The sequence below is a fragment of the Primulina eburnea genome, chromosome 10 (genome assembly GCF_022965805.1).
Source record: "Primulina eburnea isolate SZY01 chromosome 10, ASM2296580v1, whole genome shotgun sequence".
In the NCBI taxonomy this organism is placed as follows: Eukaryota; Viridiplantae; Streptophyta; class Magnoliopsida; order Lamiales; family Gesneriaceae; genus Primulina; species Primulina eburnea.
The window spans coordinates 851,664-868,828 of NC_133110.1; the positions used below are offsets into that span (position 1 = coordinate 851,664).

At 36.3% G+C, this 17,165-nt stretch overlaps 2 protein-coding genes, 1 long non-coding RNA gene and 1 other non-coding gene across 9 annotated transcripts; 2 read left to right on the top strand and 2 right to left on the bottom strand.

Annotated features, from left to right (window-relative positions):
• Positions 1–1,664: 1,664 nt before the first annotated feature.
• On the bottom strand, positions 1,665–4,623 carry LOC140804067 (cyclin-P3-1-like). Of its 6 annotated transcripts, none has more exons than XM_073159954.1 (4): positions 4,350–4,623; positions 3,929–4,012; positions 2,525–2,950; positions 1,665–2,228 (listed from the first exon to the last, which is right to left on the bottom strand). In XM_073159954.1, the coding sequence occupies exons 3-4, from the start codon at positions 2,923–2,925 to the stop codon at positions 1,985–1,987; spliced, it is 645 nt and encodes a 214-aa protein (XP_073016055.1). In that variant the 5' UTR covers positions 2,926–2,950; positions 3,929–4,012; positions 4,350–4,623; the 3' UTR covers positions 1,665–1,984. The 6 variants fall into 6 exon arrangements, with proteins under 6 accessions (XP_073016055.1, XP_073016053.1, XP_073016054.1 ...); XM_073159952.1 differs by having other exon boundaries at positions 4,343–4,623; XM_073159953.1 differs by having other exon boundaries at positions 4,337–4,623.
• A 1,602-nt stretch (positions 4,624–6,225) lies between these two features.
• LOC140803819 (uncharacterized) lies at positions 6,226–7,261 on the bottom strand. The gene is made up of 3 exons (XR_012111936.1): positions 6,729–7,261; positions 6,492–6,615; positions 6,226–6,323 (listed from the first exon to the last, which is right to left on the bottom strand). It is a non-coding gene; the product is annotated as an uncharacterized lncRNA (long non-coding RNA).
• A 211-nt stretch (positions 7,262–7,472) lies between these two features.
• On the top strand, positions 7,473–7,544 carry TRNAH-GUG (transfer RNA histidin (anticodon GUG)). The gene has a single exon. It is a non-coding gene; the product is annotated as a tRNA-His (tRNA).
• Positions 7,545–7,724: 180 nt separating this feature from the next.
• LOC140804068 (probable transmembrane GTPase FZO-like, chloroplastic) lies at positions 7,725–15,781 on the top strand. The gene is made up of 11 exons (XM_073159955.1): positions 7,725–8,299; positions 8,436–8,998; positions 9,113–9,181; positions 10,791–10,985; positions 11,557–11,688; positions 12,265–12,351; positions 12,493–12,930; positions 13,021–13,188; positions 13,882–14,112; positions 14,368–14,483; positions 15,173–15,781. The coding sequence occupies exons 1-11, from the start codon at positions 7,807–7,809 to the stop codon at positions 15,456–15,458; spliced, it is 2,778 nt and encodes a 925-aa protein (XP_073016056.1). The 5' UTR covers positions 7,725–7,806; the 3' UTR covers positions 15,459–15,781.
• The last annotated feature ends 1,384 nt before the right edge of the window (positions 15,782–17,165 follow it).

Sequence of the window (17,165 nt, forward strand, 5' to 3'; positions counted from 1 at the left end):
TGATACTAAAAAAGTACCTAGGGACTGAACACAAAAAAAAATGGCGGCTGGGGACTGAACCCAAATTTCCCGTTGTCGAAATGCATATTTGTTCTTAAAACAACTTTTAATATTTTTTTGTAAAAAATACTTTTATAAAATATTTTATAAGTACTTGTTCAAACAGAACTGTATATTTTGTTACTAGTGTAAATCTGTAATCAGATGCATGAAAAAGAAATACTGGATTTATTAAGAGTTATATACCGACATCCATCTCCCTCAGCATATATATTATTGTACTTGCTCCAATTGCAAAAATGGGGTTGCGCCACCGTGGGAGGGGAAGTGGTAGGGGCTACAAATAATGCAGATAAGCGGTGGGCGACTCCAAAGGCCGTAGAAGGGTATTGCAATTCGTGCATCACCGACACTTCTTTTGGGGACCTAGAACTTTTTATTTTTTTACTTAACCAGGGACCTAGAATTTAAATATATTAGAAAATGAAAAAAATTTGTGTGAGACGATCTCAAATGTTGTATTTTATGAGATGAATCTCTTATTTGGATCATTCATGAAAAAATATTACTTTTTATGCTAAGAACGTTACTTTTTATTGTGAATATCGATAGGATCGACCCTTCTCACAAATAAAGATTCGTGAGACCGTCTCACAAAAGACCTATTCTTACAAAATTTGTATTTTTGGTTTTTTTAATTCATTTTTTTTTTGAATTCGATGATTTTGGGAAAAAAAAAGTTTATATTAAAATATATTTACATTTTTGCTATAAATGTGATGTGGATATAATAATAAAACTATTGATGTGATATATTATCAAATATATTTTATTATTTAATATCATATGATGGATTTTAAAATTCTAAAATTACAGTATCTTCCATAATACACATACAATAGTTTTTTTCAAGATACAAGGGTGATATTGTTTCTTATTATCTGACTAAATAACCCATACAAGTGTGATTCGAATCCAAGATCTCATGTTTTAGGGCATTATTTTTGTCACTAAGATCCTTGGCCAATGGAGTAGTTTTAAAAGAATATGAATAGTTGAATTTGACTTTTGCATTAAAGTTTAAAATTACCTTTGACTGAAAATTAAATAATTTGCATCAGCCCCATTGAAAGCCCACCTACCTTAAGCTAGCCCGTTAAATAGATTGGGCCTATAGAAAGTTTTAGAAATTAGTGAGTTTCTCTGTAGACTACATCTCAACATATGTCTCATACGTGTAGGGTTATTCGGTCATCTCATTTTATTTAAAATTTTAATATTTTTAGGCTGTAATAAACCAGTCGGTCCAATAATATTCGGTACCGCTTGATTCAGTTACGGATATATTATGCAATACAAAGAGTATTTTAATGCCCGAGACGTTCCTCTCGATGCCCAGGGAGTTGCCGGGCATGGCAAGAACAAAGTCGAAGATAGTGGATGCCCGGTGCCTAAAAAGTCGCCAGGCACAGCAAGAACCGATGGTGGACTTTGTTCAATGGTTGATGTGTTTTTGAACAAATAAAAGCACAAATGTTTGGTACTATTTTGGATTTTTGAAAAAATGGCGTAGTTTTACGGAACGAGATAATCTCACTGTAGTTTTACGTACGTTTTTTTTCGATAAAAGAAATATTGACCATGCACTAAATCACACTACGATAAGCAACATCATAGTATCTATCATACCAATTCCCCAACCATGTAGCAATTCTTCTTTCGAAAAATGAAAATTAAATAATCGATTCACCGATATGGGTAAAAATAATGCACACTTTACGGCGAGGACTACACAAGATAACATACAAAGGCCTATCAAACAATCTATAACCCACACAATAATAAAGAATGGACACCATAGAGAAACTTACGTATGATCACAAAGTTTGACCACTCAGGATATAACTAGCTAGTTTCGCATTCGACTTACTTTCTTGATGTCGTCAATTGTATAGAAATGGTCCAACCTCGAGGAAATCTTCATCTAGCAATCGACCTGAGAACGAGAGGAGTCGTCTTTATTTCCCCAGCTATCTTTCACCCCACATGCTTGGATCGGGCGTTCGATGACTCCTATTTCTTGTTTCAAAACCGAACAATACTTGCCGAATGTTTGTACGCTAACATACAGTCGGAAGTCCACAGCAAATAAGAATCTTCTTTCTAACTTGTTCATTTCTGTCGTGCTCACGCCTCCCACACGAGCGTAGTATGCATTATTGAAGAACCTGAAAGTTGATTAGAATCCACATAGTTTTAGTGCAGCTTTCCAAACACTTGATTCAATCATGATTGCATTAATAGCTCATAACATAAAATGAGGTGTCGGCCGTTATATCAAAAGCAATAATTACCGGTAACAATGCATATGATCTTTTAACCATTACTGCAATTCAAGTACCATATCGATTGCTGTACCATAAAGATAGCACAGGAAGAGTCTTTGTCGCCCTCAAAGTAAAAAAAAAAGAAGATGAATCCAAAGATACTTCTTAACACAGAAATATGCTTTTGTATAACTTACGCGTCATCCATAAATTTTGCAGACACCATTATACTGGTTATTAAAAGTCGGTGGATGTTGAGGGAAGTTAAGCGTGAATTCGTCCGCTGAATAAATCTATCCACATATATATGAGCAATAACAAAGCAGGAAGGACTGCAGCAGGAGTACTTAAAAATCCGATCAATATATTGTTGAATGCTTAGAGAAGGGGCTCTTAGACCGTGAAAGATGGTTATAACATCTTTAACCTGAGTGGTTTCAAGTATTCTTTCATTTTTCTGGACGGATCTCTCCAAGAACATTGAAAGAAGTGATAAAACTCTGGGATTTCCTCGATTGTCCTTGAACGAGTCCTTAAGTCCTAATATCGCATCATCATTTGAGAATACAATCTCGGTTTCAGGAGCCAAAGCTCCCATTTCCTGGAACTAGTTCGTGTATAAACTGAAGAAAAGAGAAACCAGTCAGCATCTGACAACATCATATGGCAAAATTAATGAACGGTTGCATTTTGATTGATTTGATAACCAAATAGAATCAAAAAATTAATAAGGGACATGGGTTAGATACAATTTTAGATATGCCAGGGGATAACTTAAGAGGAAAGAATAGAATGGTTATACCCTTTTTGGAAACAAGTCAATGAATGACCATATTGAATAGATTCTTCATTAATACTACAAACAAGTCAAATTCTACGAGAAGTGATCAAAAGTTGAAACTGATTAATCACACTGCATTGACCCTGCTATATGATGTATTAATTCATTAACGAAGTTAAAAATTCATTCTTGGGACAAGAATGATTTGTGCGGGCCCATATGCATATCATGAACAAAATCGAGATTTGATAACAACCCTATGCAACAATTTTGAGCTTAATTGCTACACTCCAGAAATTGAATAATCACAGACAATCACATGGTTTGGGCCAAAATATGAGTGGTAACACAATCAAAAAGAGCATTTGAGCGGTAAAAGCTCCGCCGAAAATAAATCACTACAAGTTGCGGCTAATTGTTCTATCAGCAGCTCAGCCTACATTGGCCAGAGCTAATTCAGACAGATGGAAGTCCGTGGCCCTTGCCTGACTTGCATTTTTTTTTATAAAAATGTAAGTTATGTGCTGCAAAACACACCAAATCACATTCTACTCCTAAAAGTTCATATGTCTGCCATTAAATCAAGAATGTTGCTCCTTGAATCAAGTGATCACAAATGTTCACATTGACAAGGAGAATTTGCATGAATCAAGAGGCTTAGATAACTACAAATTAGTAGATCCAATACACACCAAGAAACTTTTCCCATACAACTAAGCTACAAAGCCGTAGAGAATCATTAAACACATAAAATTAGAGAAAAACAATGAAGCACGAACAAAAACGCAATTTTTTTTCTAATCTCCGTCCTCTTTTACACCAAACAAGAAAGGGTCACCAAAAAACTTCCAGAAAACCAGAAATTTATTAAAAGCTTCAGGCAGACTTGCCCATTTCTCTAGACCTACAAAGAAGCCTAGAGAATCAGAAAACACGTAAAAATTGAAGGGGGAAAAAGCCAGTGAAGAACAAACAAGAACATAATCTTTTCTTATCTCCATCCTCTTTTACACGACAACAAAGGGCCTCCAAAAAACCCAGAAAATTATTAAAAAGCTTTAGACAAAACTACCCAGTTCAAGCACACCTACAAAAATCAGAAAATAAAATCCACTTTTCCTCCATGAAATTAAGAAACCCCAGCCAAATGATTCGCAAACCATATAACCCGTTGAGAGAAAAACAAAATGATTTTCAAGAAGATTCAAGAAAATGCAGGATAGCTCACACTAACTTCTTACGAGATCTGCAACTTCAATCTTCGATTTCAGTATTCCACATCAGAAAATTTTCCTGACGCAGATTCTCCATGTTCTTGAATAGCTATAGTAGTTATTATTAACATCTAAAAGCATCAACCTTTGGACCACTCTATCCTCCGGGAAGGTAGATTCGTTCAATTAACAAGTAATTAATATGCGTACAGTTGCGTAAATACATATCTATAAGGATACGTGTATACATTTTTGTCGAAGGGATCCAGCTTTATTTAAGTATTAAACACTTCACATGGAACTTCTAATTCACAGAATAATTATATATATATAAAGAATAACCATATGAGAGGGAAACAATTACGGCGATTGTGTCGGTGGTCTAATTGATTGAGCAAGTTGGTTCTCTCCTATGATGATGATTTTATGGATTTTTTTATTTGGATCAACTCAACTTCATTCTTAAAATGCAAAAATAATATTGCCAATATAAAAGATTTATGAGTGGTTTATGATTAGAGAAATTGATACCTATAAAAAACTCAGTTCATTCTCGAAAGTTTGAAAAAAAATATGCTCAAGATATCATCTTAATGACTATGGTTTTGGTTCACTAAAAAGATAACCAGATAGCCCGAGATATCATATTAATGGGTAGGGTTCACTAAGAAGTCACCATGTTCATCCGGATCTATCAAGTCATCTAGAGACCCATCTTGGGTTCTATTTTCGTTGAGAGGTCATCCGGGAGCTCACTCCAGCTGACCTCCCATAATGCCATAATCTCGTCGATCAGCAAGACGTGGCCGACCTCTCAGAAAAGTCTTATCCAACCTCTCAGCATGTATCATCGCAACGATTGAGAAAGTTTTGGCCGAGCTCCCGAACGCAGCTTCCATTGAAAACTTGGACTAACTAAAGTTTTGTTCAGATACGTCGATATGTCATCCACAAAGATAAGTCTCATGGAGGTTTAATTTAACCTTATCTAAGATTTTGAGAATCCAGAGTGCAACATGAGAATGATTTCAACAGATTTATAATTCTATAAAGATCAGAGTTTTAGCAATAAAAAAATTATACTTACAAAGTGATTCTTTTCCTATAAATATTAGGTTTCAGTCATTGTTTATTCTTCATATATTCAGTCATTCTAAACATACACAATACTCTATCTATTTTTATTCTCTTACTTAAACGTTGGACATTGATGATATCGAGATATGTTAAATTCAAGTGCGATTTATTGAGTAAACTTCCATGTTACTATGTTTAGGTTGTCGATTGTTCCTATATTAAACATCATAATAATTATGATTATATCAAAATAGAAGTGTTTGTTAAAACTAGCAACTCGAGTTTCTTCTAGGTTTGATATGGACGTTTACATTTGACATCACCTTAGAATATTGAAGTTTATTAGCTTGATACGTGGTTCTTGATTTTGACAATCTTAATTTAAAACGGTTCAACTTTAACTTGTTGACTGTTATTTTGTAATTGAGAAATGCATTTTTGGGTTTTTTTCCTTCATGTGGCAGATATACATGACGATCGCAGTTTTAATGTTACGGTGTTTAGTTTCAGGTTATTTTAAGATGGGAATTCGGTTCCGTCGGTCAAGTTATGGCCCCCGAGCCAAAATACTCAAGACTGATGCTCGCGACTCCCTCCATCTGATCTAGAAAATATGGTCTCTTGAGTCACAAAGAAGCGGAGGAGGATGCCAAGAAAAAAAGAGACCGAGACTTTTCCTCATCATTACTCATAATTAATTGTCATTTAGAACCTTATAATTTCAATTCATAATGTATAGGACCTTTTAAGTGTGGCTGTTGGATTGAAGGTTTTAAACACCTGGAATACTTTCTTTTAGCAATGCATCGAGAATTATTTTCTTACACAACATGAGGAGGTTAATCTGTTGTCTTGTAAATCCCAGCACTGCTGATGAATAAAAATTGTTGTGCGTCACAACTCTTCGCCCAATCTGCTACAGGCCTATGAATAGATAATGATATTAGAAGATACGTACGTACTTTCCATGGACTAATATTTTGGTCTGTAGTTTTCTTGATTGCTTGGTTGGACCCAAAATAGATTACTAATGCTGTTTTTCCTTAGAATGATCTTTTGCTTGGATGAAATGATCATCATTCTGACACGAACTTCACTGCTTCCAAATCCTTGCCATTGTTATCCAACACCACATCAAATACAGCACCTTCCAATACCTTGCCAATATCCACCGGCTTCACCCCCACACGGTTTTGCCACCAGCACTCACAATTTCCTGCAAAATCAGGAGACAAACACGAAAATCCCATCACAAAATCATCCAAGTCAAATGTTTCACGTTTCAATCTATAACACATCATTCTGCTTATGTGCGAGACAATCCTCAACTGAAAATCTGTTGAAAGGAGGCTTCTTCGTCTTGTCCGACCCTTCCTCACCGATGGTGAAGATCGTAACATCGTGGCCAGAGCCCAGAAGTTCCTTGCGAAGTAGAAACCAATGACTGCATGCTCACCACTGACCGTAAATGGCTGGGAAATTGTTGAAGAAGAAGCCCTTTTAGAACTTTTTGCAGAGAGAGCTAGAAAAGATGGAGAAATGGAGATAGAAGAGGAAAGAGGGTTAAATGAAGGAACAGAGACAGAGAGACAAGTGTGAGAAATGGCAGATAGAGGAAGTAGAAGAAGAGATGGAACTAGAGAACAACGCAGCAGCAGCAATGGCCATTGATTCTTTCACACTTGGTATTTGGTTTCTTGATTCGCGATTGAACTTCTGAGAATTTCGTTGGTTTTATGTGGATTGGAGATACGAGAATGCCTTTTTGCTTCAGTTTACAAATATGTAGTCACTGTGTCACGTTCCTGTTGGGTGGGAAGTATGTGATCGTTAATTGGAATGGATATGTTCTCTTTTCTAGTGAAATGCCAAGCCATGTTTAATTTATTAAAATGAAAATATGTTTATTTATCTTAAAGACAAAAACAATATAAATTTTTAGTGGCAGAGAGCTAACGCATAAACTTATATATATATATATATATATATATATATATATATATATATATTATCCAAATGAAGTGTTCTTTTTTAAGTATTAAATAATTACATTCAGCATTAAATAGACATGAAGTGGCTGTAGTTTAGTGGTGAGAATTCCACGTTGTGGCCGTGGAGACCTGGGCTCGAATCCCAGCAGCCACATAAGTTTGAAATCTTCTTTTGTATGTTAAGTTGTTATATTATTACCCATTTTAATTGGGCTGGCGATAAGGTCGGCCCAAACCGTCGAGTGGAGCCCACCATCTTCTAATATCGTTTTACACGCGATTCAATTTGGATAAAACAGATAGCACACTCATTCATCACACCCCTTGAATGCGATTCCTGCAATCCCCAGCTCCTAAAGCCCCGCCTCCCCCCCTCTCCCTCGTCCACCGTCCGCCGCATCTCACCGCATCCACCCATGGTAATTTCCTCACTTTCCCCGCTAGTAGTTTCCATTCACCTCGCACGGCACCTTTTCTTTTCCCATCCTAAACTCCAAATCCGCCACCGTCCAACTGTTACGAGTACCTCGACGTACTTCTCCGCTCATTGCGTTGTTTCATGTGGCAGGAGGACTTTCATTTCGAACTCTGTTTACAAAAATCCTCCTAGAACTCTTTTCCCTGGCGGATACAAGCGTCCGGAGATCAAAGTGCCGAATCTCGTGCTCCGATTGAGTTCTGATGATGTGTTTCGGGACAATACGGCGGTGCTTGATGTCATTGAAGATGCTGTTGCGGACAGAGTGGGAATTGTGGTGCTTACTGGTGGAGGAGGGAGTGGGAAGAGGCTTTACGAAGCTGCGTGCTTGTTGAAATCGGTTATTAGGGAGCGCGCTTATTTGTTGATTGACGAGCGCGTGGATATTGCTGCTGCAGTGAATGCTAGTGGCGTTTTGCTTTCTGATCAAGGTCTGTGCATTTCTTCTTAATCCTTGATTTCGATGAATCTGTACATGTTTGTTGAATTTCTTACTTCTACCATGGTTATTTTATTATCACCGCGAGCTCACCATCTTATCGTTGTCATATGTTTTTCATTTGATAGGTCTTCCTACGATAGTGGCAAGGAATACAATGATGGATGCAAAAAATGAGTCAGTGGTTCTTCCTTTGGTTGGAAGAAACGTCCAGACGCATGATGCTGCATTTGATGCTTCAAATTTCGAGGGTGCTGATTTTCTTATATTAAATGTTGAGTCTGGCCAAAGTCCAGAAGAGCTAGTGAGCTCTGTGTACGGGCGTGTGAAAATCCCAGTCTTTGTCATGGTTGATTCATTTGTTTATGGAACGTCGTTCACAAAAGCCTCAGATTTACTAAGATTAGGTGCTAGTGGTGTAGTTGTTTCGGTGGGTGAGTTAAACTTGTTCAAAGAAGATGACCTGAACAAACACTTTTTCCGTGTATATGGTTCGAGGAATAATTTTAAGGTGGAGACTAACAATCAAAGCTTTGACGAGCTCAAAACTTTGGATACGGAGAATGGCTTACCTGGGAGGAAGACAGTTGCGGGCTTTAAAGTGTTGGAAGAGAGAGAGCAACAGTTTATAGAAAAGGAGAGATCAATTTTGCTTGAAGCTATAGATGCTATTCAAAGAGCCACACCACTGGTGATCATCTTATGCTAAGTAATTTTGTAGCTGAAGTTGGTCTTCAGATAAAGTTCTTTTCACCAATTATGTCAATTGCGTATATGTAACTTCTTGTATTGGCTTTAATGACAGATGGGGGAAATCTCGCTTCTCAAGGATGCTGTTTCTCAACTAGATGAGCCATTTTTACTGGTTATAGTGGTAATTGTGTGCTGAATTTCAACCAATTCTGGTTCAGCGGATGTGCATGGGTATTAGCTCTTGATTTCAAATAATATTTTGTTTTTCTGCTAATAGGATCTAAGTGTGAATTGGCTATTTTATTTTATTATTCATTTTCGAAAGAAGATTTAAAAAGATGCTTGTTTTTGTTTATACTTCAATCTCTCTTAATTTGACTTCAAGTATTTAAGGACCGCAGCATGAGCCTAACATTAATATAAGTGTAAAGTCAGTTTCATTTATTAGACATATTTTGGTTGTCTCTTTGATGATTCTTTTTGTTGTTTTATTTTCGGTTTACACTTTAGCCTCGGGGGAATGAATTATAGCTTGATATGCAGAATATTGACCATCTTTAAATCTGAGTGGTAATCTATATTTTTTGGTGAACTTGAACTTAGATATATTGTTCATACAATCTATTTGCTACCAGTAGGCAGGAACATAATTATGGAGCCTTTATAACGGATTTTCTAGACCCCATGTTTGTACACCCCATGATGGTTTTTTTTTACCTTATTTTGAACCTAAATATATATATATATTTTTGATGCCTAATCTTCTCCTCTATGTTGGTTATTATAAACCCTATTTTTTGAACACCCCAGGAACCAGTGTTTTAAAACTTTGGCTAGACGGTCGCCCAGGCGAGGCGCTAGGGGCCGCTTGACAGCACCAAAAATGTTCTAAGCGGCCAGCCTATGCGGCAAGGGTCCCTAGGCGCTCTTAGGAGGGTCTAGGCGGTTCAAGGCGGGCCTAGGCATTTAAAGTTTTTTTGGGAAATTTTTTTAGGCTTTTAATTTTTGAAAGCCGAATTAAACTAGAATATGACATAAGAAAGAATTATAGGCTCGTGTTTTTAATTTTTTGGGATTGAAAGCCCAATTAAAACCACGATTTGTTGGCTTGTGCTTGCCCTAACACTCTACTTTCATCTTCTTTGTCTTTTTACTTTTGCACACTTGAGAAAATCAAACCACGCCCTGAAGGTAATTTTTTTTCTTTATTTTGATTTTTTTTGCATCAATTATTCTGATCCGCCTTAAATAAGAGGAATGAACCAGGTGGCAATTGGATTTTAACAAAATTTGGGCTGAAATTTAGTTTAAGAACTATTACAATTATCTTGATACTGTGGAATCCGCCTAGTGACTCCTAGTCCCCGCCTAGGCGGCCTAGGCTCTAGGCGCTAGTCTGGCGCCCGACTAGCACTTGGCTAATTTTAGAACCATGCCAGGAACATATTGTGCCTCAACATAGTTATTCTCCTTTCTTGTTCGTTGGAGGGTGTTTACTCTAATGTGATAATCAACGTGGCATGGGAAAGATATAAATTATAATTCCCTACAGTGGAGAGGCTATCTGAGCTCTGTGCTAGTTTGGGAAGTATGTTAATCAGTTTGAAATTTATCAGAATAGTCCCATTGGAATTCCCCCCCTCCCCAAACCCCACCCCAAAACCCTTGAATGTTGTCCCTCTCCCCCATCGTAAGGGCTTATATCTTGTTTATCTACCATTTAATCGGTTTATTTTGATTTGCATCCAAGAGGAGTTAAAATGATAATCCTTTTTTCTTAACATCAACAGGGAGAGTTCAACTCTGGAAAGTCCAGTGTCATAAATGCTTTTCTTGGGCAACGGTACTTGAAGGATGGGGTTGTTCCTACAACTAATGAACTCACCTTTCTTCGTTATTCTGAATCGGATTCTGGAGAGGAACAGTGTGAAAGGCATCCTGATGGTCAATTAATGTGTTATTTACCGGCTCCACTTCTTAAAGACGTGAGTTCCACGTACTTGTCCTTCTTTCTATTCCATCATTTTATTTGATATATGTTTTTTTGGAAGAAATCTGGTATATGTATTTTCTGTTGTTAAAGAGGATATCTGTGCTTTGTATCAGAGGATTTGTTGTCCGGTTTCTAGATGAAGTTTTAGTTTTTGTTTCTTTTAATCTTGTATTCTGTTTGCTGTAAATCATTTCTTAAATTCTTTCAGTAGGAATTTAATAATTAATATATGGATTAATGAGTGATTTATGCTGGATGTTTGTTTTTTATTTAAATATATAATTTCAAACATCTTTCTTATAAATTGTTCGATCGGCTAGGTTCGGCATTCACTTCTTCTTAAGGTTATACAGTGTGTTGCCTATCATGCTTGTCTACCATTCTATCAAATGTGCTTCAAAACTGATTTAATTTTCGCAAGGAGCCCTTAATTTGAAGCTGTTGCATATGTGTTGTTGATTTGATTTAGTGGTGTGACCTATTCTTGTATCATGGAGATGATTATCAGGGTTTCCTAAAATTTTGCTCTTTGTGTACTTCCTTTTATCTCCCCACCCATTCAGATGATAATTGTTGACACTCCTGGAACCAATGTGATTCTGCAAAGACAACAACGGCTCACAGAAGAATTTGTGCCACGTTCAGATTTGCTTCTATTTGTTATGTCTTCTGATCGCCCACTGACTGAAAGTGAGGTATTATTGCTACTTCAATGGTGCATTTTTTTTAATTCCACTTTTATCCTTGTCGGAAATTTAATCCTTTGGATTTGTACATGTAAATAATGAATCTTTCTGCTTGAGATGTCAGATGATGCATTTTCTTAGAATTATTCATGGAATTAGGTAGCTTTGCTTTAATACTGCCACCTTTAGATTTCTCAAAGCTAAGTGTTATGTTCTTCCAATTGCTTGACTTGAACAAATCATTATTTTGATGGTAGTATGTTTTCATAAAAAATTCAAGTGATTCTAACTTTATCTAATGGTCGGTCAGTTCCGTCTGGTTGTCACTTATGTTGTTTTGTTTTGATAAAGTATGCCCTTATTGGATTATATGAACATTATTTCACGTTTTATGATTTTTATTATTATTTATTTTTTTGGGATTTCTATCTGTCTTTTGACCAATTTGGTGATTTCATGTACTTGAGTCATTTCTCGTGTTTCTGAGAAGTACTTCATGTCTTTACCATTCTGTTCCTTCATCCTTATAGTTTATCCGATTAACTCTGTGGAACTAATCCGCCATTCTCTTGTATTGTCCTTCAGGTTACATTTCTTCGTTACATTCAACAGTGGAAGAAAAAAATTGTTTTTGTGCTGAATAAATCTGACTTGTATCAAAATGCGGATGAGGTTCAAACTATTATCTTGAATTCAGTTGTTTATATCAAGTCACAAGAATGTTTTTCTTGTAGTTGGAGAAACTAGAAAGAAGTCACTGTTGAACTTAATGCAGTAGCTTCCACTTATTAAAGTTTTGAACGATTGGTGCAGCTTGAAGAAGCTGTCGCATTCATTGAGGAAAATGCTAAAAAGATGTTGAATTCTGAGCACATATCCTTATTCCCTGTATCTGCACGAAGTGCGCTTGAAGCAAAACTTGCTGCTTCTTCTGGTGGTCTAGATCAGCAAGAAAAATCCGTGACGACTACATTTCAGGGAGCCTGTAATTTCTCTGAACTTGAAAAGTACTTGAATCAACTTTTGGATTCCTCAACAGGGGCAGGAACTGAAAGGATGAAACTTAAGCTTGAAACCCCAGTTCAGATTGCTGAACAACTGCTCACTGCTTGTCAGAAACTTGTCAGGGAGGAGTGCCAGCAAGCTAAACTGGACTTGGTGTCTGTGAACGATCTTCTAAAAAGTGTAAAAGAGTATGTATCAAAACTGGAAATCGAGAGTGTAACTTGGAAGAGACAAATTTTGTCTATGGTATGATACCATCCATGGTGCTGTCTATTTTTTTTCCTTTGAATTAGAGAAAATTAATTATGACATTCTTGGGTGCACAAACAAATGCAGATTGATACAACACAGGCACGTGCCATCAAACTTGCAGAATCAACTTTGCGATTGTCAAATCTCGGCGTTGCCATTTCATACGTTTTCAAAGGAGATAAATATTCTCAGATGCCAGCTACCTCAAGGCTTCAAAATGACATAATTGACCCGGCTGTTTCAGAAGTAAAAGTAAGTGCGTATATTTGTTTTGGTGGTTGAAGTTGTGGGTACTCTTCTACTGGTAGTTAAACAGTTCTGGTACTAAGAAGATACCTCTTCGCGTCTTATACCACTGCCACATCCAAACTCTAGGTTTTTTTATTTGAGGTTTTCATGGTAGTTGAAGTTTTCGGCACTGTCCATTTGTAGATAAGTTCGTATAGTTCTAGTATTAATAAGATACCCATGCCTTCTCATACCACCACTGGCACATCTGGGGACTGTAGGATTTTTTAATTTGAGGTTTCATTGAGCTTTTTGTGCTATTCATGTGCCCCAACTAGTTTACAAAATATAGTTCAGTTCGCCTATGTTTAATTTGGCGTTTATTCTGTCTGATTCCGATTTAGTTTTCAGATGAGACAAGCTCTTGTCCCTGAATAAATCTTTATTAATCTCATACTATCAATTTTTTGTTACAAGTTTTATCGTCCATGCGCCATGCAATTTTATATTCTTTCCCCATTTTTTCGTTCCTCGGGATGTGAAAATAATGCTTTGTCGAAACTATTTGGCATTATTTTGTGGTAATATGATTTTCTTAACCATTCAAGTTAAATTGATGAACCGTGTTACACTTTTAGTCTGTGTATAAATCATTTTAATACATCTAACATACTAGTTCTTCATTTCTATTTGTGAAAAAAAATTGGTGGCATCTAGAAACTACTCGAGGAATATGTGACATGGTTGCAATCTAGCAAAGCTGGGAAAGGAAACTTCTATAAAGAATCTTTTGAGAAAAGATGGCCTTCGCTTATTATTCCATCTATTCAGTCCCAACTGGAGGCCAGTGAGTTGCTAAGCACAAAGCATGAATTGGGCAGGCGTGTGATGGAGGATTTTAGTGGTGCCGCTGCTTCTAAACTGTTGGATCAAGAAATGCGTGAAGTGGTAAGTTCACATGTATGTTGGATCTTTTCCATATTTCATCAAGTCTCATCTCCAGAAGTAGATTAAAGCAGCATCTGATTTCCGAATAGATATGTACAGAATTGATCAGTACATATCTTTCTGGCTTTTAGTGGTCGTGTTAATGTAGTTTCTTTAATTTGATATTTCACTCTGATTATACTTGCTAAGACTTTTAGTTTTGAAAATATATCAGGGCTCAGCCTAGCTACCGGTTTGTTTTCTATTTCTTTTCAGTTTGTGGGCACCGTTGGTGGTCTCGGGGTAGCTGGTCTATCTGCATCACTTCTGACATCTGTCTTGAGTACGACTTTGGAAGATCTCCTTGCTTTGGGCCTGTGCTCTGCGGGAGGGTATGTAATCCTTCTCCTTGTTTAAGTCTCTTTCTCAATGCTTTCTGTGCCCTCATATCTTAAGTTGGTTATTTTTGCCATTCACATTTTAAATACATGATATCTAACCCTGTTTGAACATGACATCTGTGTATGATAGGATTGATATTCCCGATAGAGCTGTAGGATTTCTTAAGCCATACATCTTGGAAAAAATAACGTAGGACCCTTGGAACCTCAAACATGGCATTATATAATTCATGGATTATAGCAAGTACAGCAATCATGTTCAAACTCATCGCGACTTTGAGATTGATGAAGATTTTGTATCTTATATTACGATGTTCGGTTTCTTATCAACTTTTGCTTCCTTGCATATCCTTCTAGAGTAACTATTACTGTACTGTAATGGCATGTGATCAACTTATTTCATTAAGTCCATGTCTTTGTTGTTTTTTTGCGAAAATGTATCAAATTTTATCATCATGGTTTGCGGTATTAATGTCTGCTCTTCTTTTGGTTTACTCCTCCTACATTTTTATCATATTTTGAACCTCGGTGAATTTGACATTTTTTTGCGTTCATGGAGAATATATGATTCACATTGCATCTCCATCTGGGCTTGTGCGGCCTTGTCAGTACTTTTTTCGTCTTGTTTTCTCATCTGGTATTCTATGTCAAATACTGATATAATGTCTTTGCAAATGTAGCCTGTTGGCGATTTCAAATTTTCCAGCCAGTAGGCAACGGGTTATAGATAAGGTGAAAATAACTGCTAATGCCTTGGCACGTCAAATTGACCAGGCAATGCAAAATGATCTCTTGGAGACTACAAACAGTTTAAAGAACTTTGTCACACTTATTGGAAAACCATATCAAGAGGTAGCTGAAGATCGAGTAAGCAAACTTTCGGACACTCTAGATGAGCTAACGGCTATTGAGGAAAAACTCAGAACACTACAAATCGAAATCCAAAACCTTCACGCATCGAGGTAGGCAGCTATAAAAAACCGTTCATTATTGATCCAGTGTCATGATTTCTCTCAGCAACTTCTGGTGAATGCCAAATGTTGTACATTATTGTATTTTGTATCTCGAATGAGGAAAACTTTTTAGGATTCGATTATTCCAGGTGGAAGATAGTTTTTGTGATTGTCGTAGAGGAACATTTTAGTATCACCAAAAATTTATGTTATGGATGTAACTCGTCGTCGTATATGATTTGTGTATTATACCAGGTACAACATAAAGATGTTAGTATCAAATCTCTTGTAACAGTTGAATACACATTGAGTATATGTTCATCATATGTTCTATGTGTGAGGAATAGTGGTTTTAGAAATCTCTTGTATTATTTTTGCTTTTGAATGTGAATTTATTGAGATTAAAATGTGGCAAACTTGACAATTTATTAATCACATTCCTTTCCACTTAGATTTAGGCATGTCATGTGCTTCAACATAAAGGCATGGTTCATTTTTCTGTGCCTTTATCCAACATTGCTAACCCAATTCAACATGTCTGCCCATTTCTATATTTCTAAATTCAATAGTGGTGTACGATATTGATGTATGTGTATGATAAGCACATACGTGGACCCAAAGTTAGGACCTAGAAATCGAGATGGAGAAACAAAGCGAATTTTTGAAGCTATAAAATCGATTAGTTTTGAAAATTAAATATTTAATTTGCAAAACGAATTTATATGCATGTATAATTCGTGTTTTTATTGAAAAACATGGTAGGATTTAAAATTCCCTCCAATTGTGGATTACTAATTTTATGGGATATATTGCAAAACGAATTTATATGCATGTATAATTCGTGTTTTTATTGAAAGACATGATAGGATTTAAAATTCCCTCCAATTGTGGATTGCTAATTTTATGGGATATATTGCATTTGGGACTCAGTTGGTAAACCGTCGCAAGACAATATAGCGTGTAAAAGTAATATGATTTTAAAGCTAAGAGGGTGAATCGACTTTACAAGGAAACATCCATGTGGGCTGGGGTGGGGGACATGCACCCAGGTTCATCGACCTAACAATGATGGAGTTTGTATGTACACAGATTAATATTTAATCTCACTTTTGAGGAGATTTTTTTTAGCAAATTCCACAGTTTTTTTCCTTCAAAAATCGGGTTTTTGCGTTTCTCGAATGGATTTTGAATCCTGACTCCGTCATTGCTTTCATAACATATATTTGACGGCAGAGTTGCTAAAAGCTTTATTTATTTATTGCTTAGAGGTCGAGATGGCCAACCACCCTCACTCAAAATACCTCCCTAGCATTTTTTGGTACAACATATTCTTCAGTGACTATGTTGTCCACCATGATGCAATAATATGTTGGGCCCTTCGGGTCGACTACATTCCAATAAGAAACTAAAAAAAAAAGCTCCAATGTATGTATATCCAACCCCATCCTTCATATTTTAGTCTGACAAAAGGTTTTACTACGTAAAATTAAAAGACAAAGATTGTACAAACTTGGACAGATATTTATGCTAATGTTACTGTCCAGATTTAACAAATTGGCTGGAGAATTTGTTATTTGGAAACGTTATTTGAAAATTTTTGGGATTGTGAAACTACTCTTGAGTTTTGTCGAATTTGTTCGGGTTGAAATTTACATTCCACAAAATTGATTTTGACATTACATATGAAATAACATCATTCATATATATTAGGCCTGTTATT